General features: G+C 42.7%; 1 protein-coding gene across 1 annotated transcript in view; it reads right to left on the bottom strand.

Annotated features, from left to right (window-relative positions):
* ARFGEF2 (ARF guanine nucleotide exchange factor 2) overlaps positions 1-26,567 on the bottom strand; it is a 99,044-nt gene that overhangs the window by 37,999 nt on the left and 34,478 nt on the right. The window contains exons 7-23 of the mRNA XM_082669799.1: positions 25,230-25,298; positions 23,450-23,601; positions 19,668-19,798; positions 18,244-18,478; positions 17,515-17,614; positions 16,658-16,797; positions 15,272-15,380; positions 14,379-14,562; positions 12,528-12,639; positions 11,750-11,955; positions 9,277-9,361; positions 9,002-9,173; positions 7,876-8,027; positions 6,679-6,807; positions 5,503-5,661; positions 1,685-1,832; positions 448-547 (exon numbers count right to left, since the gene is read on the bottom strand). Of these exons, the coding sequence (XP_082525925.1) occupies positions 448-547; positions 1,685-1,832; positions 5,503-5,661; positions 6,679-6,807; positions 7,876-8,027; positions 9,002-9,173; positions 9,277-9,361; positions 11,750-11,955; positions 12,528-12,639; positions 14,379-14,562; positions 15,272-15,380; positions 16,658-16,797; positions 17,515-17,614; positions 18,244-18,478; positions 19,668-19,798; positions 23,450-23,601; positions 25,230-25,298 (2,383 nt within the window). The remainder of the gene's footprint in view (positions 1-447; positions 548-1,684; positions 1,833-5,502; positions 5,662-6,678; positions 6,808-7,875; positions 8,028-9,001; positions 9,174-9,276; positions 9,362-11,749; positions 11,956-12,527; positions 12,640-14,378; positions 14,563-15,271; positions 15,381-16,657; positions 16,798-17,514; positions 17,615-18,243; positions 18,479-19,667; positions 19,799-23,449; positions 23,602-25,229; positions 25,299-26,567) is intronic.

Here is a 26,567-nt window from a genome sequence, read left to right as displayed (position 1 = left end):
AGGTCAAGTTTTAAGTGAACAGAAATAGTGGGAAGGTTTTGAGGAAAAAGAAATGGAAATGTCAACTTGGCCAACTCTCACTCATGGGTAGGCTTTAAATCCTAAACTCTTCTTGAAAGTTTTTAAAAAGTAATTTCTACACTAAGGAAACAAGGTGATTTAAAACACTAGCACAAGGAAAAACTCTTGTTTTTGACATAATTTGGTCACAGTTATAATTTTAAAAAAGGTTATGATACAACTCAAGATCAAAATCCAAACGAATGTGAAGGTAATCAGTAGTTGTGGATCATGTGTGCCACTTTTAATCTCTCCTAGTTTGAGTAATCTAGATCTGACAATACTTAACGACAGTCAAACAAATTAGTGATCATTCATACCCAGTAAATATACAGAAGATGCCAAGCCACTGGGTAGTCCAGCTTCACTGGAGAAGAAAATCATTACCTGTCTACAGCTACGACCACACTCTGTGAGCTGGTCTCACCGACCGATTCCTGGAAGCTGGCCATCTGTCTTTTGTCCACTCCACCACTCACCAAATTACCTGAAACACAATGCACAAAATCAACGGTGTTTCCAAAACAGTGAAGTATTTAGAACAAAGAATCCTGTGATATCCAATATGCACAGACAAGAAACATAAGTGAGAATGGTTTGCAGGCAAAACAAACAACCAACCCCCCAATGACGACAGAATAAAATTAAACTCAGGTTATGGCATTTGGCATTCAGAATACATTCTTATTAGAGGCTCCCTGGCTTGTACCATTCATCTCCCTTTCTTAAGCGTCTTTTACATTTTTATAGTATTAAATGTCTCTTTTTATGAAAACAAATTCAAATTGATCAGTACTAACTTAGAGCTCCTAGAACATGTAATGGTTTCCACATGCAGAAGGTCTGGAGAGCTCTCTAGGATTTCACTCCAGTCACCCTCATATACACCCTAAGAAGTAGGTGCTATTACCCCTCCCCCATTTTCAGAGTCTGTGCTTTTATACTGTACTATACTGTATGTGGGACCTAGAAAGCTTGCTCTCCACATCAAATGGCCTGGGTTTGAAACCTACCTCTGCCACTTCCTCATAATGTCACCTTGTTCAAGTCACTTCACCCTCTGTACCTCACTTTCCTCATTTACAAAATGGGGATAACAGCCCCAATTTCACTGAGTTGTTACAAGGTTTAAAAGAATTAAAATATATAAACTAAGTGCTTAGAATGTAGCCTGGCACGTTTGTTTACCCTTTTTACTATTATTATTGTTATATCACGGACAAGAGAGTCTCTCAGTTCACTGTATCACCAGAAATAATTCTACTTTGATAAGAACATCAGTTAACAAAAGATGAACATGGAAGAGAGGTTAAATCTACCTTTGAAAATCTAGAGATACACACACCCACTCCTCAAATACCAGATGGCTTTCCCTCCAACATACTTATATGTATAGAAAGAAACATAATGCATCCTGCTGATGTTGATAAAATAGGCATTTACTCGACAGTTTAATCACAATTTAGAGAGCTGAGGCAGCACTTCCGCTTCCATCAACAAACATACTGTCAGCGGGCACATAAGGAAGAGACGATCTACGGGACAGTCCTGATGAGACAAGAAGGGTTTCGTGCCGGTTAACTGGTGAGTCCGTGATGGCTGGCTGGGGGGCCTGGTATCTTACCGAGGCCAAGGCCCATGAACTCTTCTCCCGACAACGTGTGGCCCTTCAGGCTCCCTTCTCTTTCACGCCCGGACCCAGACAGGTAGCGCGTCTTGACACCGGTTCCTATCAGCTGAGCGAGCTCCAGCTGGCTGATGCATTTTAAGATCTGATGAAAAGAAGGTGTGAAAAGATGAGTTCCCATTTCATTGGCTGTAAAGGGCACTATCATTTTAAATTAACCATTAGAGAGTTCTCTGAAACAAGCAGCTTTTCAGGTGAGAATAAAATCTGAGGGTCTCAGACTGGGTTCCCTAGTTCCAGCTAGGCAACCCTCTGAGTGTGGGTCTGGAAGACAGACTTCACTATTTTTTTTCTTTCCTTTTTTTTTTTTTTTTGCGGTATGCGGGCCTGTCACTGATGTGGCCTCTCCCATTGCGGAGCACAGGCTCCGGATGCGCAGGCCTAGCGGCCATGGCTCACGGGCCTAGCCGCTCTGCGGCATGTGGGATCTTCCCGGACCGGGGCACGAACTCGTGTCCCCTGCATCGGCAGGCGGACTCTCAACCACTGTGCCACCAGGGAAGCCCTTTTTTTCTTTTTTTAACTATTAAATAGGGAAAGAGAAAACAAGCAAAAGAAAAACTGGTACAGTAGAGTTATGCAACACAGATGTTTAGTTATGCGAATTTAATAAGTACTCAATAAAGAAAGAAAAAGCATTTGATTGGAGCAGGGGATTCCATCCACCATGCCACTCAGTAAGTGCACCATCTAGTCTGACTCAGCCAACCCCCATCTCCCTTCCACTCGACCCCTCAGATACACAACACACCAGCCTCCCCAGCCTCCCTGCTGCTCCTTTACCTCGACATGTCTGGCCCTACCCCAGAGCCTTTGCACTCTCTGTTCCTTATGCTTGAACGTGTTCCTTACACTCCTCCCCATGGCTCACCCCTTAGATTCCCAGCTCGGACATGTGTTCCTCAGACAGACCTCCCTCGACCGCCCTGAGATCACACACCCTCCCCCGGCCACCCATATTTTTTTTCCTTAGCACTTACTACTTTTTGGCATTATGCCAGATATTTGTTTGTTCTCTGTCTTAAGAGCCAACAAGGCATTAACTCTGTCTTGTTCACTGCTGAATCCCCAGCGCTTAAAATAGTTGGTGATTATTATTTGGTTAATCAAATAGATGAGAATGTGCCCTGGAATGGTCTCCCAGCCCTACGGGGTGGTGCAGGTGCTTGACAACGCGTCCCTGCGCACGGGCCGTCTCTCACCTGGAGCTTACCCGAAGAAACAGAGATTTGTTTCAACTTCTACTGGAGCAAAAACCGGCTGCTTAAAACTTACTGAGGGACGATGGCACACAGACCTCTAGGTAAACCCTTCCTAAGGAATTTCCATGGGGACTTCTGACTAAAGCTGAGTTTTGCTTTTCATGGTAACCTTACAATCCAATCCCAGAGTATGGGACTCCATTATACCACTGAGCACTGCTGAGCATTTTCACTTATAAACGGCCTTCCCCTTGACTGAGAAAGGTACTTAATTCGGCCAGAGAGAGCCAACCCCTGACTGTTCCACATGGCATAATACTGTTAAATTATTACTAGTAAACTGCTAGTGTCCTCCCTTTTCCAGAAGCTGGAATCGCAAGTATGTCAATAACACTTGTGGCCGAGGACTTACTGATTCCAACCTGATTTCTCAAGGTTTCTGCATATCGAATAGGTGGTGGATTCATTTTTAACATTTCCAGATGCTGCTATATACTTGGCAACTGGCAGAAACCCCACCTTCACCATATCTCCCAGGTTAAAGAAAAAAGAAAGTTCTAGGAGAGAAAGCAGCTATTTATTGATTCACTAGGTATCATGACTCCTCAGAAAACAGGAAATTATTACTTAAAAAAGCACACAACTCAAAACACCACCACTGCCCCGCCCCCCCATCTTTTCTAATATGGAATATTCCAGAGTGGTGACCGAGAAAGGAAACATTCGGTGAAAAGGGACTGAGGTATGTGCCATGATGATGATGACCATGACAGCTAATATCTACTGAGTTCTTACTACTTGCCAAATGCAGTTGTAAGCCCTTTTCCACGTTAACCCCCTTTTTTTCTCAGAACAACCCTATGAAGGTTGTAGAGAGGAGGAAGATGAGGCTCTAAGACTAAGCAACTTGCCATGTCATACAGGCAGGAAAAGGATGATACCCAGACTGGATGCCAGCCGTCTGGCTCTAGGCCTTCCCCCTGAACCGCATGATCCCCATGGCAAGAGGAGGCTGACAGCAATTTTCTTTCTAGGTCATCACAGTCCCCACCACTCTCCATGCCCTCACCTCTACTCTTTCACAGTTTTCTCTCTAAAACAAAAAGTAATACGTACAGACAGTAGAGAAATTAGAAAACTTCAGGAAAAAAAGAAAATAAATTGCCTCTATAATGTTATCACACAGATAGGATGTTAACATTACTGTTTATCTTTTAAAATCCATTTTCTGTGTACGTCTGGCATGAAGGATGAAGCCTCACAACGTTTATAACGATTTCTCAATTTAATATACTGTGATCACCTTCCCACAGTATTAGACAGTGCTTAATAACATCTTTACCTTTTTCTCTGAAGTCTCTTTCAATCCACAGGCCTGCCCCCGCCTCACCCCCAACCATCTACTATTTTCCATGCAATGTATTTGTTGAAGAACGTGGTCACTGGCTCTGAGGCTCTGTCATATCCTAGAGTTTGCATGCTGCATTCTCATGATACCATTTATTGTGTTCCTCTGTCCCCTACATTTCCTTTAAACTGACAGTGGAGGCTTGAATTGACTCAGGTTGAAGTTTTGGGCAAAAACATTTCTTAGGAGGTATTGTGTGCTTCCATCACGGAGCATGTCATGTCCGGCTGTCTCTCCCTTCAGCAACGTTATTTTATTTTGTTTCGTTTGATTTTATTTATTTTTTAAGATTTTTTTTTTGATGTGGACCATTTTTAAAGTCTTTATTGAATTTGTTACAATATTACTTCTGTTTTATGTTCTGGATTTTTGGCCACAAGGCATGTGGGATCTTAGCTCCCTGACCAGGGATCGAACCTGCACCCCCTGCATTGGAAGACGCAGTATTAACCACTGGGCCGCCGTGGAAGTCCCTCAGCAACATTATTTTAAATGGCCACACAGCATTCTAAGGAGTGGTGCAGCACACTTTTTTTAAAAAGAGCAATCTCTCATTGTTGGGACACCTAGGCTGTTTCTAACTTAATTTTTCCCTTGAACGACTAAAATTTCGATGAACAACCTTTCAAACACCTGTTTGTGCACATGGATAATTATATCCTTACGTGAAACTCTTAGAATATGGTTTAGTTAAATAAAAACGTGAAACCACTGGCAATTTCCCTAATGGCTCACTGTAGATGCTGACCATCTCTTTTCTCATACACTTAGGAGAAATCGGGCTCCTTGGCTTTGTCTTAAATCTACTCCCTGGTGGTAAGAGCTCTCAGGAGGTACCTAAGGACTTGGGAAAAGTGGGAAGGAAGCTGCCACACCAGAAGTGCTCTCCGCGTGGACACCGGCCACCGGGGACAGGAGCACCTTGTGAGGTGGTGCATCTGAGGCATTTCACCCACCACGCCCCAGGGAGTCTGACTTTTCTGATACATGATGTATTTGAGGAATGAGACAAAACCCAGTTAAAGTTAGGCTTGACTTCAAGAAAAATGGAATCGACCAAAGAGAGACTGGCTCTGAATCAAAGGACAGCTGGGATTCATCCTCACTAAGAAAAGGCAACCCCAGGCTTTCAAAGAAACACACACCTCGTGCCAGGAATTCCCGAGGTAGTTGCCGTCCGTGTGAGCCACCGTGATGAGCGTCTTTATGGTGTCGATGTTCTTCTGCTTCATCTCTGTGATGCTGGAGCTGGCCGTCAGCAGGGAGAAGCGCGCAAGAGCCTGAACGTAGGCATCGCGTTCCAGCTGTAAGGGAACCGAGAGGGAACGCTGAGATCCCGCCCTGAGCAACACCGTTTTCACACTGAAGGGACTGAGCACTGGATCCTCTGCCGCCTTCTGTACACACGTCGACAGGCTTTACATACATTAACACACCAGTTACTCCACACTGCTATCCTCCCGCTACCTGAACAGCCCATCTCATGTTTGAGAACTAGTCTCTCCTTTGCAGCCGACCTCAAACTGATGTTCACGTTCCATTCCCTTCGGAGGGAGTAGGGGAGGAATCTGCTGAATGCTAAGATTGTTACATAAATGCTAATTTCTCCAACAATCCTGCAAGGTAGGTCTATTTTCTCAAGTTTACAAATGAGGAAATAAAGGGTGTCTTAGGGAGAAGTTAGCTAGACCAATGCTAGAGAAGCAGCAGAGCTGAGGTTTGAAACCCAAAGCCCGGGGTCTTGGTACAAAAGAAAATGTCTAACTGTAAGATAAATGGGAACAGAAGACTGAGTTTTTCAACATAAATGGGTGCCAATTCTTAGTGATTTAGCAAATGATACATGGGACTGACAACTTCCTGATTTCCTAACATTCTGAGGACTGTATTTTGCTTATTTGAGTTTTTCAAGATTCAAAAGATTTACAGACATATTCATTGTGCATTGAACTATTTATTTCCCCCAGAGAAGACCTGGAAATAAGGGAAATTAAAATAATAAGCTGATTTTAAAAGGAAAAACAATATTTTAAGCACCAGGGCAGGCAGTTAGCCAGATGGATAGGAAGGCTGTTTTGTCAAATCCAATTAAGTAGCTTGGACCCCACCTATCTTCAAAGAAGGTTTTAATCCAAATCTCCAATTTTTTCCCCTAATGAGGCTGTTGCCAGCACAAATCTGTGGGCTTCCTCTTGGTGGGCATGAGTATGGAGTTTGCTGAGATGTTTTTGGCTAATTGGAAATGTCTGATAGTTCCTAAATTTTTACAAATCTGAAAGAAAATGGCCCACCAGTATCTCTGGAGCTGTGTTTATACCCACCTGCATTCCAAAGATGCAGGCAATCCGGATCGCACATCGGATGCCTTCCAAACACAGAGAGGCCACTTCAGTGTCGTCACAGTTCTGCAGTCCGATGCTGTAGGCTGCCAACAGTGGCGTCCACACCAGCTACCAAGGAAGGAAGGTTTCAATAACGTCTAGAATCTCAGTGTGGAAGAGCACTTAGAGGCCACACTGTTAGTTATGACACAACCAGGATGCCAAGTTCACTGCTACTTTGATTCATTCACAAAGTAAAATAATTCTTCCTAAACTGTGGTCAAAGCTGTCACTACAGATATGCCATTTACTAAACGTACAGTTCTAAAGGAAGGATGGCAAACATGCGGCTAGTGTGCCCCCACCATATCTATCTGTGCTCATGGCAGACATCACTGATCAATCAGAGATCCCACTCCCTGCTGAGTCTAATCAGGGCTCGAGAATCCTTTACACAGTGCAGCAGGCATCCATCACTAATCAGAGGCCGGCATGCAAGGTGAAATCTATAAGCAACTTGTGTTCTATAAACTTTGTTTATTGAAAGGTTCCTAATTCAAATTATTTAGACTTTACTTTTCCTCCAAGTTTCTTGTGAATTCCCTGAAAATAAAAGCTCACAAAAATCTAGAATTGATCAACTAACAGGATATTAACAGTTACTATAAAAACATCTTAGAGAAAAACATGAGTGCTATGTATTTAGAAAGTGTACCTTTTCTAGGCATTTAAAAAAGAGACCTTAGGATATTGTCTTTTACTTCTATGTAATTTCATCTGATAAACTAACCCTGAGGCCACTGAGATGAGATGTCACAATAAAACTGTCTCTTATGCCTGAATAATTATTAATTCATTCAATCCCCCGGCAGCCCTGTAGCACTCTGCATTTGTCTCCATTTCACAGACGATGAACAGACAGAGGCTGAATAATCTCACCATGGTCACAGAGCGACAAAGTGGCAAAAGCAGGGTTTAAACCAGACGTTCTGATGGCACAGCCCATGCTGACGTCTCCCTAGCATCATCACAGGGCTTCTAGGAAGGACTTGCTTTAGTTGCTGTCCAGAAAGACACACCCAGGCTTGGCCTTTTCCTCTCCCCAATCTCTTCACCATTATAAACTCGCTGGTGAGCTTCTGGCTGGTCAGCTCTAGAATCAGGCTTAGCTGTGTCCTAACTTTTTAGGATACTCACTTTGAACATTGGCCGGACGTGGTCCAGGTGAGTGGCACTCGTAAACGGGGCTTTGGCGTGGCTCACAGCCTCCATCAGGGCTTTGGCTGTTTTAGCCATTTGCTCCATCTCCAAATTGTATAGTAGCCGTCGCTGCTTTTCACTAGCGACACCTACAAAGAAATAAGAGAATAATAGCAGCTAACATTCACTAAGCGCTTGCTATGCGCCAGGCTCTGTTTCAAAAGATTTACAACAATTAACTCACAAACACTCATGAGGACCACTACATGAGTCTGTTACAAGTATTATCGCCATTTTACTGGTGGGAAATGAGGCACAAAGACATTAAGTGACTTGCTCAGGGTCACACAACTAATAAGCAGTAAAGCTGGGACTTGAATCCAGGCAGCATGGCTCTACAGCCCGTGCTCTAAACCAGCGGTCCCCAACCTTTTTGGCACCAGGGACGGGTTTCGTGGAAGACAATTTTTCCACGGACCTAGGGGGAGGGGATGATTTCGGGATGACTCAAGCGCATTACATTTATTGTGCACTTTATTATTATTATATTGTAATATATAATGAAATAATTATACAACTCACCACAATGCTGACAGGAGGTGGAGCTCAGGCGGTAGTGCGAGCGATGGGGAGCAGCTGTAAATGCAGATGGAGCTTCACTCGCTCGCCTGCCATTCACCTCTCCTGTGCGGCCTAGTTCCTGCCAGGCTGCGGACTGCTACCAGTCTGTGGCCCGGGGGTTGGGGACCCCTGCTCTAAACCATACACACTGCTGCCTCTCAAATAAAGAAACTGGTAGCTTCACAGGGGTGTTAACTCAGAGAATTCTAATCAAGGTTGGCACAATCACCACTGGTATTACAGCAGAGTTTTAAGGAACATTTTGGGGGAATGATTTAGCTCTCAGATTATTTTAAATTCCCTCTTGTAACTAATTACAAATCTAGCAAGAAGATAAGTGACATTATGAAAGCGCCAACATAATCATAATAACTAATTTAATCATATTTCTTATTTAGATAGCTAGATATGCAAATTAAATCTATCACCAGGGAACTTAATCATGCATTCTGATACACTCGAAAATTGGAATTAATAGAAATAATTTGCCATTAGACCTTACTCTGCTTAGTAGATTTGGTTGCAATCGTGTGTTCTTTTGTTTCTTTCATCGCAATTTTCTTGCCTTCTATTTCTTCATAGATGCTTGAGAGATATTCTTCAGGCAGATCTTTACTATCATTGATACCCCGATTCATTTTAATATACTGCTCTTTTGTCATTTTATTTTTTACCTGAAATTTAAAAAAGTTAAGAACCCATTTAGAAGACAGCCAATGGCCCAAATAAAGCTCCTTATTTAGCCACTATAGTATATGTATCATTAAAATATTTTACCTGAGGGCTGTGCAAGTCTGTAGTTAGCATAATAATTGAATATGCTAGGACATATGCAGTGTCAGCACTAGCAAATAGAGTCTGCCTGAAAAAAAAAAAACGATTCCAGATGTGAGAACATACACGGAGACGAGGCTGGAAGGGTACAGTGCTCAAGGAGATGTGCTTCTCTGAGCAGGCCCACTGCTCTTCAGGATGCTTTCATCATCACTGAATGATAACTAACGATCCAGAGTGCAGAAAAAGCTAGTTAAGAATACGTGTCAGATTTAGACTTCTTTGAATAGAGCAGTTTCAAGTCGATTTTTTATAAAGATCCTTAAGGAGCCTCCAGGGCCAGTGACGAGGGTGAGGCAAGCGAGGCGCCCCCTACTCCCAGGTGCCGACCCGACAGCACATGACTCTGAGCGAGGCCCTTTACAGTCTGCACCTTTAGTGCTTCGCTTGCCTCACGTTGGTCCTGTTCCTGAGAATACCTACTGTGTGCTAGGCACTGGGTGGAAAGGTGACTAAAACTCCTGTCCAGTTATTAGCCATTTAAAGTTTACATTATGCGGGCTTCCCTGGTGGCACAGTGGTTGAGAGTCCGCCTGCCGATGCAGGGGACACGGGTTCGTGCCCTGGTCTGGGAAGATCCCACATGCTGTGGAGCGGCTGGGCCCGTGAGCCATGGCCGCTGAGCCTGCGCATCCGGAGACTGTGCTCTGCAACGGGAGAGGCCGCAACAGTGAGAGGCCCGCGTACCGCAAAAAAAAAAAAAAAAAAGGCTTACATTATGCACTATAATATTTAACAGCAGAAATACGAAGAAAAATATTTATGTTGCTTTAATAAACAATATGCTGGTGAAGTCTGGCTTTTTCGCCTTAGGCAAGAGAAGACAGACAAATACTTGGGGGTGCACAGCCTCGTAACATGTGAGGCTAAAGAAAAACTTGTCTATCCAAACTGCCCCCAACAGGGGAAGGAGAAGTTCTGAAGAACACAGTAAAAGGTCTACATTCTAACGCGACATTTAATTGGGTCACATATTTACCGACTAGGGGACACAGACCAAGGTCTCTAGGTCCACATAAGAGATATGTTTAAAGTAAATAACACCTAATTGTGTCTTCATAGAAAATTCTAATACCTATTTGGTTAAAACGACCAGAGGCTGCCTTTTCTGACCAGGTCATCTCATGAGGACAGCCTGGAGGATTGGGACCAATTAACATGAAAACCAAGCTGACTTAAGAGGCAAAACTGTTCTCAAAATGTTTCCACTGAAAATTTTCCACTTCATGTTCACAGCATATTCAGACATTCTTAACTTCATGTTCAGAGGAAAGAGCATGAGCTTTCTTGAGTCAGACAAATTCATATTCAATCTCTGCTACTTTCTAGCTGATTAATTTTTGGACAGGTTGCTATCTCAGAGCCTATTTCCTCACCTATAAAACAGGGATACTACCTCCCAGGCTTACCGTTAATTAAGATGAAATGCATGTAAAACTCACGGCACGGCTGGCACACAGGAGGTGTTTAATAAAGGTTAGCTCTCCTTTCAATTTCCATTTCCTACGCAAAAATGAACTACCTAATCAAAAAAGGTCCCAAGGGACTTCCCTGGTGGTGCAGTGGTTAAGAATCCGGCTGCCAATGCAGGGGACACAGGTTCAAGCCCTGGTCTGGGAAAGATCCCACATGCCACGGAGCAAATAAGCCTGTGCACCACAACTACTGAGCCTGTGCTCTAGAGCCTGTGAGCAACAACTAGTGAGTCCACATGCCACAACTAATGAAGCCCATGCACCTAGAGTGCGTGCTCCGCAGCTAGAGAAGCCTCCGCAATGAGAAGCCCGCGCACCACAACGAAGAGTAGCCCCCGCTCGCCGCAACTAGAGAAAGCCTGCGCGCAGCAACGAAGACCCAATGCAGTCAAAAATAAATTAAATAAAGTAATAATTTAAAAAACTGAACTGTAGGGAAAATAAACTATTTTAAATATAAAAGAATTTAAAAATTTTTTAAAAATTAAAAAAAAAGTAATAGTTAAGAAAAAAGGCCCCAAGATGAAATCATCTACTTAGGTGGGGTTTTATTAGTTACGGAGCCATTTCAGTAACCTGCTCATCAGTATGTAATCAAAGAAAAACTAAAATTCTTGAGATGTACCCCATATATTAAGTCAGGGAGCTGTCCCTGATTAGGAAAGAGATGCCTGAGTGCCTCTTCTCAACCCACAGAACTGCTCTTTTGTCATAATTAAGAGCATGGGCTCTAGCTGTGTAGTCTTGGGCAAGTTACTTAGCCTCTCTGGTCCTCAACCTCCTGTAGAGGGGACATGAACGGTCGAGGTGAGGTCCTAACGTGAGACACAGTGAACAGAAACTTTAATAGCTTGGCGCAGATTAAACCCCAACCACGCTAAGACTGGTGCTCTGAGGAAGGCAAAAAGAGGGCGCAGAAGGGACTTAAACATGGTGCTCACCCCTGGTTGCACTCTATGTATCTTGCAGCAAACTTCTCCATTAACCGATCAATCTTCTGAGCTTCCCCAGGTAGGCGGAAACCTTCTAGAAACGTCCGCAGGGCTGAGACAAACTCCTTTTCACAGAAGTCAAGTTGGTCCACATAGGCATACATCACCTCCTTGTTGAACTTCATGCTTTCTCCCAGAAAATCACCTACTTGGGTCTGAAACATACACACTCACTCATACCTACAAATTGTCAATTATGAACACCCAGTGAAAGACACTTCAGTCAAAGGCGGGGGTGGGGGTGAGGCCCGAATGCCCTGGCTCTGAACACCCAGAATGGGCTGAACTGCTAGAAAAGTTAGGCAACTCCCTGAGCCTGCCCACCCACCCAACCATTCCAGGTTCCTTCGTCCCGCCACGAAGGAAGAGGGGGAGGCACAGGAGACTGAAAAGTGGAGGAATGATGGTGCACACTCAGGAGGGAGGTGAGCTGCCAACGAGCACCCAGAACAATTTCTAGCAGCCAAGTGACACTTTTAGCTCTGACACTGTCCCACCAGATACACAACCACCTGTCAGGAGGCTGGTTTATTCCCTTTAAAGAACTTTTTGCAACACTGGCCAAAGGGATAAATAGAACTTTTTGCAACACTGGCCAACCCTGCTGTAAGCAGGGGTGTGGACAGTAGCACTGCACTCAGGGTCGGCCAGTCTCTAGGCTAAAGCCAGAAAGGTCTCAGAATCACCCGAAAGAACCCACATGCACGTACCCAGCCCCGAATCTTACAGAATCGAGGCGCTCCTCCTGGTGCAGGAATTGGGCAATGTCTTCAACTGACGTTCCCAGCATGCCCTGCTCCTGGAGATACTGGATCCCTCTCTTGGGTTTCTTGTTGAACCTTTTTCAAGAGATGGGACACAGGTTGCTTATTTCAAACTCTGGAGGATAGAAAAAAGCTAGCATTTGAGGCAAATTACAGTAACACCACGAACTGTGTGTGTCCTGGTAGTTTTTCTCAATTCCACTTTTAATTTTTGACCTAGCTTTAACAGAATCTGCTGGTTGTCAACCAATATCCATTCTCCTCTTCTCCAACACTAATAAAACCTAGATGTTTAGCTGGGCACACAACTATCTGGGATAAGAACTACATTCCCCTGCCTCGCCGTGTGATAAAGTTCTGGCCAGTGAGAGGTGAGCAGAAGTGGTGTGGATACTTCTAGGAAGGATCCTTAAACAACGCTGACTTGGCAGGGAGGTGCACATTTTTTGCTCTTTCCCCTTCTTCCCCAGAATATATGTGTGATGACTGGAGCTCCAGCAGTCCTCTTAAACCACGAGGCAACACTGAAGATGAAAACTGTATTCAAGATGGTGAAGCAGAAAGATAAAAGGAGCCTGGGTCTCTGACGTCCATAAGAGCCACTGCAACTGTCCTAGCCTGTCCCCTTTGGGATTTTCTTTAATGGTGCTTAAGCACTGTTACTTCTGGATTTTCTGTTAAAGGCAGGCATACTTAACTGACGTATAAATTCAACTTGTTATTTACCAGGCCATGCATTGGGGAATGATCTTCATGTGTAAGCACAAACTGTGGCAAGGACTGTGAGGACAGGCTATGACTATGGTGCAGGGACAGAGACTACCTCAGGACTGTTCAGAGAGTGTGGTTACAGGGGGCCTCTTTCAGGAAGAGATGCTTTGCCAAGCCCGAAGAATGAAAAAGATCCAAGAATATTCTAAGCAGAAGGTGCAATAGTGCAAAAAGCTTGAGGTGTTCAAGGGACTGAAACGCCCCTTGTGACCCAGGAGTACTGAACGGAGATGAGGTCAGTGAGGGAGGCTGGAGGCTGGATCGGGCTGTGGGGAGGAAATGGGAAACCTGCAATGACTGTAGGCAGGGAGTGACAAGACCTGATTTAAGTTTTTAAAAGATTCCTTTAGTTGCTGTGGGAGAACAGACTGGGGGGGGATGCAGGGATGGTGAGAGTGGAAATGAGGAGATCAACATTTTAATTAATAAATGAGTATTATAACATCAACTTTTAAAACAAATTGAGTTTACAAAACTAATCATTCGAAAGTTGGACAGGATGTGAGATTGTGTGTATATGTACTTTTGGGTATAAAAAACTGAAAAGAAACATTATGATTTACCAGTGATTGTAATAATGATGATGTGGTTACATGGGAGAATGTCCTTATTTTTCAACTATGTACAGCTGAAATATTATGATGGCTACAAAGTACTTTCAAATGCTTCAGGAAAAAAATACACAGATAACACTAATATGGCAAAAGTTAATTTTTCTGTATGTTGAAACTTTCCACAGTACACAGTTAGAAAAAAGTGTTACCAATGGTGATTTCCTCTAGGTAGTAATTGTATGACTGATTTTAACATCCTTGCTTTATGCTTTTCTGTATTTTCTAAACTGGTTTGACTTTTTTAATTAGGGGGGGAAAAAAGACCAGGCATCAACCACACAAAGCTATTAAATTTCTCTCTCACTCTCAGCCCAGCCTGATTGGGCCTGGGCACAGGTGCCAGCACTGGTCTCTGGAAACAGGCATTTTGTCTTGAGGAGTCAGTGCCAGGTTCCCAAGAGATTCAGCTAGAGTGACAGCCACACTCACAGGTCAATGCCGTGTTCAATCATCTCCTTTTGTTGCTTGATGACCTCAAACTGTTCCGGATCATCCTGGATGGCCGTCTGAGTCCCCGAGGACACCGTGGACTCCATGGATGTCACGCTGCTCCGTCTCGCCATGTCAAGGCCTTTCCCATCCCCCATTTCCTGATCCGTGGACCTCTCCTGACCTGCGATGACATAAAAGCGAAGGAAACCAAATAAACAGATGGGACAGAGACACGGCTGAGGTGAGGTCTGCCTCTGCAGTTCGCTTTCCCAGACCTGTAACAATAAAGTTTGTACTGTAAGGGTCATGAGCACCTTGATATCACTCAGTTACTTTACTTAACAACTTACTTGTTTGTGAAACTTGATAAGCTAATGCTAAAATTCACATGAAAGAATAAAAGTACAAAACCAGTCAAGACACTTAAGGAACAATGAACAGGAAGACCTGTCCTAGCAGGTATCAAAACTCACTGCTAAGAACTCTAGGCATTTGAAAGGCGTGGTATTGGTGCAAGAACAGGCAAATAAATAGAACAGAATATTCAGAAACAGACTTACACACACAGGAGAATTTGGTATATCATAAACCAAATCAGTGGTGCTTCAAATCAGTGAGGGAAGGAGAGAGTACTAAAAAAACGTTGGAATAACTGGCTCCCCTTTTGGAAAAATGGAGTTCGAGCACAACTCACACTATTCCCCCCCAAATTCCAGATGGATGAGAAAACAGAACATTTAAAATACTTCACCTAGTTTGCAAATGAAAGTGTTTTGCTAACTCTAAGACACCTATATCAGGATAGCTTCCCCCGATGACGTGAGCAGCCTATTGTGCGTGGTGGGGGTGAGGGCTGGATGGGGAGGTTGTTTGCAGCCGGGGTCTCTCACCGAGGCTGGCCTGGTGGTTGGGATTCACATACAGGTCTTTGCTCCACTCCACCATGCACTTGAGGATGGACACGAGGCACTCCAGGCCTTTCTTCCTCAGACTGAGCTCCTAAAGGACGAAAGTGACACGACACAGAGACTCAGCAGATAAATTAAGTGCCGACATCTAGAGGGCTCCGGGAATCCTGAGACGACACGAGATAAGCACTGACATTCGGTGCTATTAACCCAAGGAAAAGCTAACAGGTGACATAAATATTGACGGCTCACTGCAAAAGCATGAACATCTTTAAAGGTGTTCATTACAAACTCCCCAGCAGCAAAAATATGGGATGTGTGCATTCCCAAAACAGAGTATTATCTGGATTTTTTAAAAGAAAGTCCTCATTCATTGCTTGTTTAAATTAAACAAAACACTTAAAAATAGCATTTAAAAAAATAAATAAATAAGAGGGTCTTAACTAGTGACCCTGAAAAAAGAGAAAAGAATCTTTTCCAGCAGATGAATGATTGTGGACATACCATTATCCCCTAAACACCCACAAAAGCATTCCATTTTAAGGCTTATTCTGCAAGTAAATAAAAATACTGTTTTTTTTTCTTCTAAGGAGCATTTCTTAAAAGTTGAATGCAAGTTGTAAATGTCTTAAAAAATGTTGCAGTTCCCTGGTGGTCTAGTGGTTAGGACTCTGGGCTTTCACTGCCAGGGTCCAGGTTTAATTCCTGGTCGGGGGAACATCCCACAAGACACACAGCCAAAAAAAAAAAAAGCAAATTATTTTAGACTCAAAACAGCATCTAAAATAGTACAGATCTCTCTCTGTGAATTTAATGACAACTATGGACCTTCATCTAGGAAAAATGCCCATACACCAAAATTCTATATATAATTCCAGGTGGCTCACAGACCTTCTGACCAGTTTCTTCAGAGACCTCAGGTTAAGAATACTATTCTCTTTGTAGGCACTCTAATAATGAGGGAATCTAATAAGAAGCAATCTCCTTTGCCTTTACTGGAGTCTGGGATCCTGTTTTCACGTGATCTATGGAAAGGTGACAGAGTGAACTCGCTTCTACAGGTCTCAGCTCAAGTGTCACCTTCTCAGGAAGGCCACCCTGATGCCCCATTAGAAATGGCACCACCCTCACCTCCAACATCCCTTCTCTATCGTCCCTGCTTTATTTTCCTCTGCGGCTTACTTCTTCATTGTTTGCTTTCAAGTGCTGGGACCACAGCAATCGTGCACATGGATGTGCATGTTTGCGTTTTTTTCACTGCTGTATCCCCAGCACCAAGGACAGTGCCTGGCACACGGTGACTCTCGAAAAATGTTTACTGAAATGAATGAACTTTAAATTATAAACGAGTGCTCTCAGTGTTTGTACCTGCAGAGGTGTCATTCCCAGCTCGTGTCCACTTCTTCCCTGAGCGATTTTGGATAAATCGTTTACGAGGCGCTCAAAAATGTTAGCAGCATTTAAATCACAGTCGTAGTTGACATAAATATCTACAACACACTGGGCATCTTGGAAAATAACACATGGATATTAGAAATTCTGACTGAACACAGACAGCAGTTACGTTATCTTATTAAATGAGATTCCTCGGTCAAAAACTTTTCCCAGTGAATTACTAACTCAGGCTGGACACACCTCACTCTGGAAATGCATGCTGGAAGGACCAGGAGCATGGAAGGCCCTCTTTCTAGGCCTGCCCTGGTACTAACTGAAATCTTAGGCAGCTGCTTCCACCTCTCTACAGCTCACTTTTCTCATCAAAAAAAGGGAGAACTGCCCGATCCAATTCTTAAAGTTGTGTAACTTTTATGCAGTTACCCAGATAACAAACAGATGCTCGGTTTATAGCTATACAATTGTACAGTGTAAGGGAAATCCACATTTACCTTAGCATCCAATCAAGGGTTGGCAGCACTAAGACCCAGGACCCTGTGACTTACAAACCACGTTCAGCTTGTAGGTAGGGTGACAAGTGTCCTGGTTTTCCAGGATTACGGGGTTTCCCAGGACGTGGGACTTTCCATGCTAGAATCACAAAGTCCTGGGCAAACCAGTCTGAGTTGGCCATTGGGCTAGCAGTAGCCTTTAAGGTAATGATTTCCTCAGCACTTCATTAAAACTCTAAAAGGAGGAGTTAAAGGTCTTAATCTGGACTTTAGAGAATGAAAGCATCAGAAGTGTTTCTGGGCAAGTCAAATAGATGAGCACCCTCAGGGTGAAAATACCTGCACAGATCCTTGTCAGGGTCTGAATGACCATCCACCTGTGCTCAAAAGAACTTGTTGATGTTTCTAAAATGTTCAGGAAAATCTCTTTGAAAAAGACCTATACGACAAGAAGAAGATAAAGGAGGATACCAATTAATAATTTAAATTAGGGCTCAAAACCCCCAAAGCCTTTGAAGAACAGGCAGAGCCTATGAGTGAAGCAGCCCGGGCAGTAGAAGAGGTGAGGCACACACACTGCTGACCAGCACCGGAACCCTGGGTGGGAAGAGCTAATAGGGTAGGACCACAGTGAACCGAGAACACGGCCCCATCAGAGAGAGCAGCTGCTCCTGAGAAACCACCAAGAGCTGCTACGTGGAAATGCAGGACCAGGGTTGTGGTTTTTTGAGAGAAATCACAAATCTGGATGTTCATGGAGAATCTGATTTCTCAATTTGGAAACTAATTCAAGTTATCCCAAACAACTTATAGGCACATGTTTGGGGACTGAGCCCAACACACAGACCATATGATTTAAACCTTCGGTTAAAATGAAAGGTATACAAGATTTTGGGGCAGTAACTTTTTATGAAAAGGTGTTCTCTTGCTCAAAAAATTCTTCTTTGGGGTACTAGCAAGTAGACTGTGTAACTCTAGTTCCTGGTGACTATGAGGCCAGCAGTTAACGCATTATGCAAAAGTGTCATCAAACTTAAAAAAAAAGAAAAGTCAATTTGGAGTCCTTACCTCTATCTGCATCTTCAAGTGCATTTTAAAGTTTGAAAGAAGAGTAAGAAAAATGGCAAGAGAGAGCTCAAAGACATCAGGCACTGAGGAGACGCCGTTTTTGGACAATGCCACGCAGAGATACTGCTTGATTGCATTGATGAACATCTCGTGAGTCCTGAAGACCGGGCCAGCGTTCTGCAACACGGAGAGGAGGAGCTGCAGGGAAACCACCTTGGAGCGCAGCTCGTGGGATCTGGCGAAGGAAGTGGAAAACAAGGACAGAGCTGAAAGGTGAAATTTTAGAAAGCATGTTTCTTGAGAAGGTCTCACTCCTCTACCAGTGGAGCAGGATTTTCTGAGAAGCCAGGGAGTTGAGAATTGGCAACAGCACCTAAATGTCAAGAGAATGAGGGCAGATGGCATGAGGTGAGTTCTCACAGAACCTGCAGGCCCTGGGAGAACGAGAGCTGCCAACTCTCTGTCATAAAGCACAGAACCGAGCAGGAGCAAAATAAGTGCACACTGACTCTGGAAAGCTGGTTCTGCAACTAATCTAATAGAACCAATTACTTCACATCCAGCACGTGAGACGAAAACGTCTGTCCCGCTCTACCTTTAGAGACAAGGAGAACAGTGCTCTTCATCCATCTGCCTCATGCTCCCCATCCTGGCCCACAAGGGATGGAAAGAATGGGAAACTTTCATGAGTCTTTTCCCTAACAGTCACCATATTCTTAACAGAAGAGTGAGGATTATTATTAATGACTAATAATAATGATAATAATAGTAACTATAAAACTCTCATCAAGTACTAGGCCCTATGCTTGGGATGTCATTCTATCATTTCACATCATTGATCGTGTGAGGTGATTTTCCGTATTCCCATTTTTCAGATGAGGTTTAGTAGCTCATACGGCCATGAAGTTGGACTCAAGTAAGCCAGGGCTGAACACAGCTCCCTGTGGCTCCAGAACTTCTGCTTTGACACTCCACAGCACTACCATCCTTGTGGTACATCCTTGACTCTAAAGGTTTGGCTTCTCTGAGTTGAATCTGGGGCTTAAATCTGTATCCACGAAGAAGAAGTTTCCAATCAGGGTAAGAAATTGAGGTTTGTATGCATCCTGATGGTGGACCCCCAGATCAGGAGATTAATTCATTAGTCAGTAAAAAGAAGATGAATGTTCAATATAATGATTATTTTTAGCATGTAAACCAAGGAAAGGAAAATTGGGCACAATAATCATGGTTGGTGGGAACACAGAGACAATTCATGATGAAAGGACTAGGGGACCTGCATGAGCCTGAAAAAGTTGTAAAACCATCCCGTAAATTCCTGAATTTACACCAACCAGGGGACAAGGCCCTGGGGTTTCTTGGAGCCCCCAAGATCCTTCTGGGTCATTTGGGTTATAGACGGCCAAGAACTGCTGTCTGCTCACTTTGGATCTGGGGGACCTTCGCCCAGGGGTTTCATGGACAGCTTGCAAAGGGAGCGAAACACCAGGAAGGCGTCCTTCTGCAGAATGTGCGAGAACCTGGCGGCCACTGGATGTCCTTGTGCATCTGATTCCTAAGATTAGAACAAAGATGAGAAAAATCAAAGGGTCCAAACCAAAGGGTAACTCTTCAAAAATAATAAATGTAATTATCTCATGAAAATTTAAATTATTGGGTGGGCCAAAAAGTGCCTTCAGTTTTTTTAAGTAAAAATAAAAGACGCATTTTTTATTCTCACCGAGAACTTTATTGAACAACGTATTCACCCTTTTGTTCCACTACCTTCTGCCATTTTTCAGGCAACTTCATAATTCCATCTTCCCAAAACTTTTTCTTTTTGAGCAAAGAACTGTTCCAGGTGCCTTTCACAGTCTTCCAGGGAATTGAAATTTTTTCCACTAAGAGAATTTTGTAAAGACCGAAATAAATGGAAATCCAAAGGAGCAATGTCTAGTGAATACGGTGGATGAATCAGAACTTCCCAGCCAAGCTGTAACAGGTTTTGCCTGGTCATCAAAGAAACATGCGGTCTTGGGTTATCCTGACGGAAGATTACATTTTCTGTTGACTAATTCTGGATGCTTTTTCTTGACAGCTGCTTTCAGTTGGTCTAATTGGGAGAAGTACTTGTTGGAATTAATCATCTGGTTTCCCGGAAGGAGCTCATAATAGAGGACTCCCTTCCAATCCCACCATATACACAACATCACCTTCTCTGGATGAAGACCGGCCTTTGGTGTGGTTGGTGGTGGTTCATTTCGTTTGCCCCACAATCTCTTCTGTTCCACATTACTGTACAGTATCCACTTTTCATTGCCCATCACAATTTGTTTTAAAATAGGAACTTTCCATTATGTTTCAGTAGAGAATCGCATGCGGAAATACGGTCAAAACATTTTTTTTCCCTTATGTGGAACTCAAACATCAAAGCAATGAACATAACCAAGCTGGTGCAAATGATTTTCAACGCTTGATTTGGATATTTTGAGTATGTCAGCTATTTCTCGCGTGGTATAACGTTGATTGTTGTCAATTATTGTTTCGATTTGATCACTATCAACTTCAACTGGTCTACCCAAACTGGGAGCATCGTCCAGCGAGAAATCTCCAGCACAAAACTTTGCAAACCACTTTTGACACATTTGATCAGTCACAGCACCTTCTCCATATACTGCACAAATCTTTTCATGCGTTTCAGCTGCATTTTTACCTTTCTTGAAATAATAAAGCATGAAAATGTTGCTTTTTTCTTCCATCTTCAATATTAAAATGGCTACACAAAAATTCACCAATTTTGATTTCTTATTTTTAAATGTCTGCTGATATGACAGTTGTCACATACAATTTAACAAACCTGTTTCAAATGAAGTTAAAGACGACTAAGTGCTACTAGAGCCATCTTATGGAAAAAACTGAACGAACCTTTTCGCCCACCCAGTATTTATTCAATGGGGAAGTGAGGGATGTGGAGGAGGAAACAATATGTCAAAACAGGAGCTTATGGGGGAGTCATTACAGCAATTCTAAAAATTGTTCCTTGTCCTTCAAAAAGTGGGTGTGGGTGGTTTAAAATGATAAACGAGCAAAGGTTAAACCATAAAAAATCCCAAAACAAATATAGGTAATTATTTATATTAGCTTGGGTAAAAAAGGTATTTCTAAGAATATTATTGCAGGATAAATGGGGGAAAAAATGACAGGTGTTTGTTTTAAAATAAACTTCTTTAAATAAAAAAGTAAGCTACATTAAAATTTTTTTAAAATAAATATTTGCAATATATGACAAGGATTAAATCCTCAACATACAAAAAGTTCTCATAATTCTTTCAGGAAATATGGAAACCCTACTCCCAAATGAAAAACAGGCAGAAAGCATGAGTAAACAATTTACCAAGAAATGCAAATAACAGATAAACCAAAATAACCTTACTACTAATTATTAAGGCAGGATCTTTCTTCCATCAGACCAGCAAAGATTTGAATGAATGCTACTGCTCAGTTTTAATGAGGGAATGGGAAAATGAGTGCTGAGAGCCTCCAAGTGGGCAGAAATTCGACCATTGCCCTCCTGGCCGCCTAATTTGATGTTAAGGAACAAAAGCCTTAAAGCTCCCAACTCTTGACCCAACGATACCACTTGTGTGAATTTATCATAAAGAATTAAGGATGGGCATAAGATCTATCTACAAGGATGTTCAATGTAGAACTGTCTCCTGTGATTAAACTGAAAATAACCCAAAAACCTAATAGGGAACTGTTACATTATGGTAATCCATGATAGAATTTCACATGGCCATTAAAAACATTAGTTAGACATATATGTACTCCTGATGTAAAAAGATGCCCATAAAACAGTGTTGAGTGAACAAAGTTGCAGCCTAGTACATAACACACAAATACCTTGTGTGGATTTAAGTACATCCCTATATAAGTGCATTCTTAATGGGGATGATATAACCCCAAGGGGACTGCTACAGACTGGATGTCTGTGCCCCCTACTCCACCCCAAAATTCACATGTTGAAACCTAATCCTAATGTGACAGTATTTGGAGGTGGGGCCTTTGAGAGGTGATTAGGTCATGAGGGTGGAGCTCTCATGGATGGGATTAGTGTCCTTATTAAAGAGGCCCAAGAGAGCTCCCTCGCCCCTTCTGCCAGAAGGACAGAGTAAGAAGACAGTTATCTGTGAGCCAGGAAACAGACTCTCACCAGACACTGAAACTGCTGGTACCTTGATCTTGGACTTCCCAGTTTCCAGAACTGTGAGAAACACATTTCTGTTGTTTACAAGTCACCCAGTAAATAGTATTCTGTTACAGCAGCCTATACAGACTAAGACAGGGGCAAAAACTGTTTGGGGGCGGGGGCAATGGGTGTGGGAAAAAATCATTCTTTATATGTATAAAGCACAGATATACATACAGTACATAAACAGGTATCTAGTTTACCAATAGCTTTAAAATTTCATGAAACAGGGTGATGAATGGGAAAAATACATAAAAAGGCTCCCGTGTGTGTGTGTGTGTGTGTGTGTGCGTGTGTGTGTGTGAGAGAGAGATCATTTAAAAGGTTGAGAAACATTGGTGAAAAGGTACAGCGAGAGAGTGGGTTCAGGTGGGATGTTAATATCATTTCTTCCTGTTTTGAATGTTTATATATACTGTTTTCAAGAGAACAACAAAGCTACCTAAAAAAATAATAATAATGTAGCAGACACACTTAGGGGGGCCCTGAAAGGATGTTAATATACCTCAAATTTAAAAAGCAGGTTACAAAACAGCATGTACGTTGTGTTACTACATTTAAGTGGTAAAAAACATGGGAGGGAGAGAAAAATCGAGAGTATAAGTAGAATGTTAACAAATGTTATCTCTGGGTTAGAAGATTATGGATAACTTCTATTTCCTTATTTTCCTTCTCTGTATTTTCTTATTTTTCTATAATGAATATACACCATTTTGAGAGAAAAGAAAAAGGGCAGGAAATATAAGTTTTTAAAAGTCTGAATAAATACAGTTTAACAACCCTATTATATACCACCAACATTAGCATGTTCCAAGAATGGAACCTGTTAACACAAAGACTATCAGGCCAGGATGGTGTGGCTAAAGAATTGAACAGGGCTTGTTGGTTTTCACTCACTTCCTCTGATAGAGATTTAATTCTGCATCTTCTAAAACAGTAAAAACCAAAACAAGCCTGATAGGAAGATCACCAACGTACCAGATTATCTGCCGATGACAAGGACTGTCTGTCGTCCGCTATCCCATTGGTCTGTGAGTTTTCGTCAGCTGCTGGGGGCGCAGCATGTTCCTGGCACTCCAGTTCACCCAGGACCCTCTCAGGCTCCGTCAGACTGTGCTTTTGTGCTGCTTCTTAAAATACAATGCAAAAGTCATTACCAAGTTAGTACTTACCCTAAAAGGTGGCCTCACACCAAGAAGAAGTTATTCACATAACTTTCCAGCTACTGCTTTTTCCCTTTCCCTGAGCCACTGCCCTGCTCTGGCTATATGTGTCTATTACCCACAGCCCCACTCCCAGGTGGCTTCCTTCATATTGTGGCCCAGGTCAGTGGTGCCTTCAGAATTGTGCAATACAGCAGTCCTGCCCACCCCTACCTACTTCCAAAGAAGATTAGAACCAGCTAAACATAAAAAGCACCGATTTTTTTTTTAAAAAGGGCTACTAATAAAGGGGTTAGAGAACAAGAGTTACGTAAATGAAAAGAGTTTGATAGTTATGATAGAAAACCTTAGTCACATGAAAAAAAGAAATGTAGACCTGAGCTTCCTGGCAGCCATGTGGAAAAGGAAAACACAAAGAATTAAATAGATTCCATCATTTAATGAAAGAAAGCATATCTGATGATTAGCAGAACATCTGAACTCTATGAGGAATTTACCATGTGGATCATTATATATTTAAGGGACACCGAACAACTTAATAAGCGTAACTGTCCATAATGGTTTTTGAAGCATATATTCATTCAACAAATATTTATCAGGCACCTATTATGTGCCCAGCTCTGTGCTAGGGGCTGAGGGATATAGCAGTGAACAAGACAGATAAGTGTTTATTATGTGAGAACTTCTTGCATTGGCCCCAGGAAAAAAAAAATCTAAAGGTATTATTTTAAAGACATTTCTATAAAAAGTTAAATAATGAAATCTATGAATATAGTTTGGTGGTACCCTAAATTAATAAAAGGATAGGGCTTAGAGCAGTGGGTCAAACTTCTTTGACCATGACCCTCACTAAGAAATACATTTTAACAGTCATGACCCAGTTATACACATGTGCACATAAATAAATCACTGAAACATGTTTCATGAAACAATGCTTAACATTACTATATGAGTCACATTCAGCTTGCATCTATTTTCATTTTATTCTCTTCCATTTAGAAAACGCTGATTGCAACCCACTAATTTATTGACTTTTCAATCCATTAGTGGTTTATTGGCACTGGAGCTGAGTGTTCAGCACATAACCACTGACCTGAAATTTTGGGTAAAAACAAAGGAAAAATCATCTGATAATCATTCCGAGCTATACAAGGTTAATTCCACTGAAACTACACCAAAAACTGAGGGAGTTAAGAATGAAGTCTAACAAAATGAACAAAGCCTCCCTGTGCATCTGATACCTGCTGACGTGGGGATGGTCCCCTGGATACATCAATGGCTGGCCAGGAAAATTCACCACCTCAGGGCTCCCCGTCCACTTCTGGAAAAACCTGGCTGTATACAGGAGTGGCCCTCTGCATCTCCATGTGGAGCACCCAACTCTTAACATTGTCAGACTGTGCTTCTTGAACCCAACCCGAGTGAGAATAACGCCAATCACTAACGACAAGTAATTTCTGAATTCCATATGAAAGGTGGGCAGACAGGGGCAGACTCAGTTTCCATGAGTTTACTGGGGGTGGGCACTAAAATACCTGGCTGGGGACTTCTATGAAGGAACGAGTAGGAGGAAAGGCTGGGGTCTTGGTTCTTACCTTTAACTGCAGACGTGACCACATCTTCTAAGATCTCCTTCACCACTTCCTGAGCTCCATCTTCGATCCCTACACATACACCAAATACACAAATGCAAACACATACGTGTGGGCATTTCCAGGGAAAACTAAGGAAGGTGGAGAAGGAGATTACGAGTCGCAGTCGGAAGGCAAGGGTACAAATAAGCCCTCTCCAAAGCCAAATCTGATTGTGTCCCAGGAAATCTGGAAACTCAGAGGCAGCATCTGCTATGACTCGGTTTTCCCTCTGTGGAACACTAAGACCTCGCTGTCTTATACATTCTTCCTTCCTGAGTCACAGCTGCTGGCCCAGGGCCCTCTCTACCACCCCGGCTTGGAGACAGGAGCTGGACTGTATCCAGCTATAGTTCGTGGCAGAACAGAAGAAGCAGCTTCATCTTGTCCCTTCACCTCGTGTACCACAGAGCCCTGGTAAATGACATGCCTTCTGCTGCTTTGTTTTCCCACACTGTAAGCCCAGAACTTAGCATGAGATTTCTAATGTGACAGTTGAGAATTTACTAAATTTTAAATTGAATTATTCTATAAAATGTTAACTGTTTAAGTGGAAGAGGTTTGGTACCAGTTGTTTTTGTAGAAAACTAGTTCTGGGAGAACTAGTAAACAGCACTTGACTAGACCTTTGGAAGCAAATATTACTGATTTATAAAACATCACTGACAAAAAGACCATCATGTTAAATAAACAAAACCAAAATAACCCTTTAAATTCTTCCTTAACGAGGATTTTCAATCAGGCCACTATTTTTATGAGTTCTGTGCTTGGTCCACTAGATCCTGCAGAAGCAGCACCAAGTATTTTCATTGAGCACTTAACTCATGTGAAAGAAGAATGTTGCCCCACATATCATATCAGTAAACAAAAGATGTTGCAGCCAACAAGCCACCAGAGTCGCCCCCTACGGTAAGCCCCGGGGGAACTCAGGATGGAGACAAATGACACCACGCCTTCAGCCACTGCAGCCACCTCCAAAGGGTGCACCCTAAGGGGACTCAGGATGGGAAAGCACAGTATACTGGCCCCAGATAGTTAAGGTGCACATCAAAGGAATGACTTCAATGAGCCCAGACTCTTGCATCTTCCCATACACAGAAAAGTACTCAATTCATTAACTTGAGATATCTGGTTTTCTTTAATTAACAGTAATATTTTGAAGTTCCGACTACCTGGTCTTTGTTGCAAAAACTCCTCTATACCCTGGCTCCTCCCTGACCTCTTCGGAGCAGGCCTGCAGAGAGGCTGTGTCCTGGCTTAAGTCCTCAGGTTTGTCCACCAATAAAACATAATTCTCAACTT

This window comes from Grampus griseus (assembly GCF_964374135.1).
Source record: "Grampus griseus genome assembly, chromosome: 14".
In the NCBI taxonomy this organism is placed as follows: domain Eukaryota; kingdom Metazoa; phylum Chordata; class Mammalia; order Artiodactyla; family Delphinidae; genus Grampus; species Grampus griseus.
The sequence above is the reverse complement of the archived record's forward strand: the minus strand, read 5'-3'. Positions and strand labels throughout refer to the sequence as shown.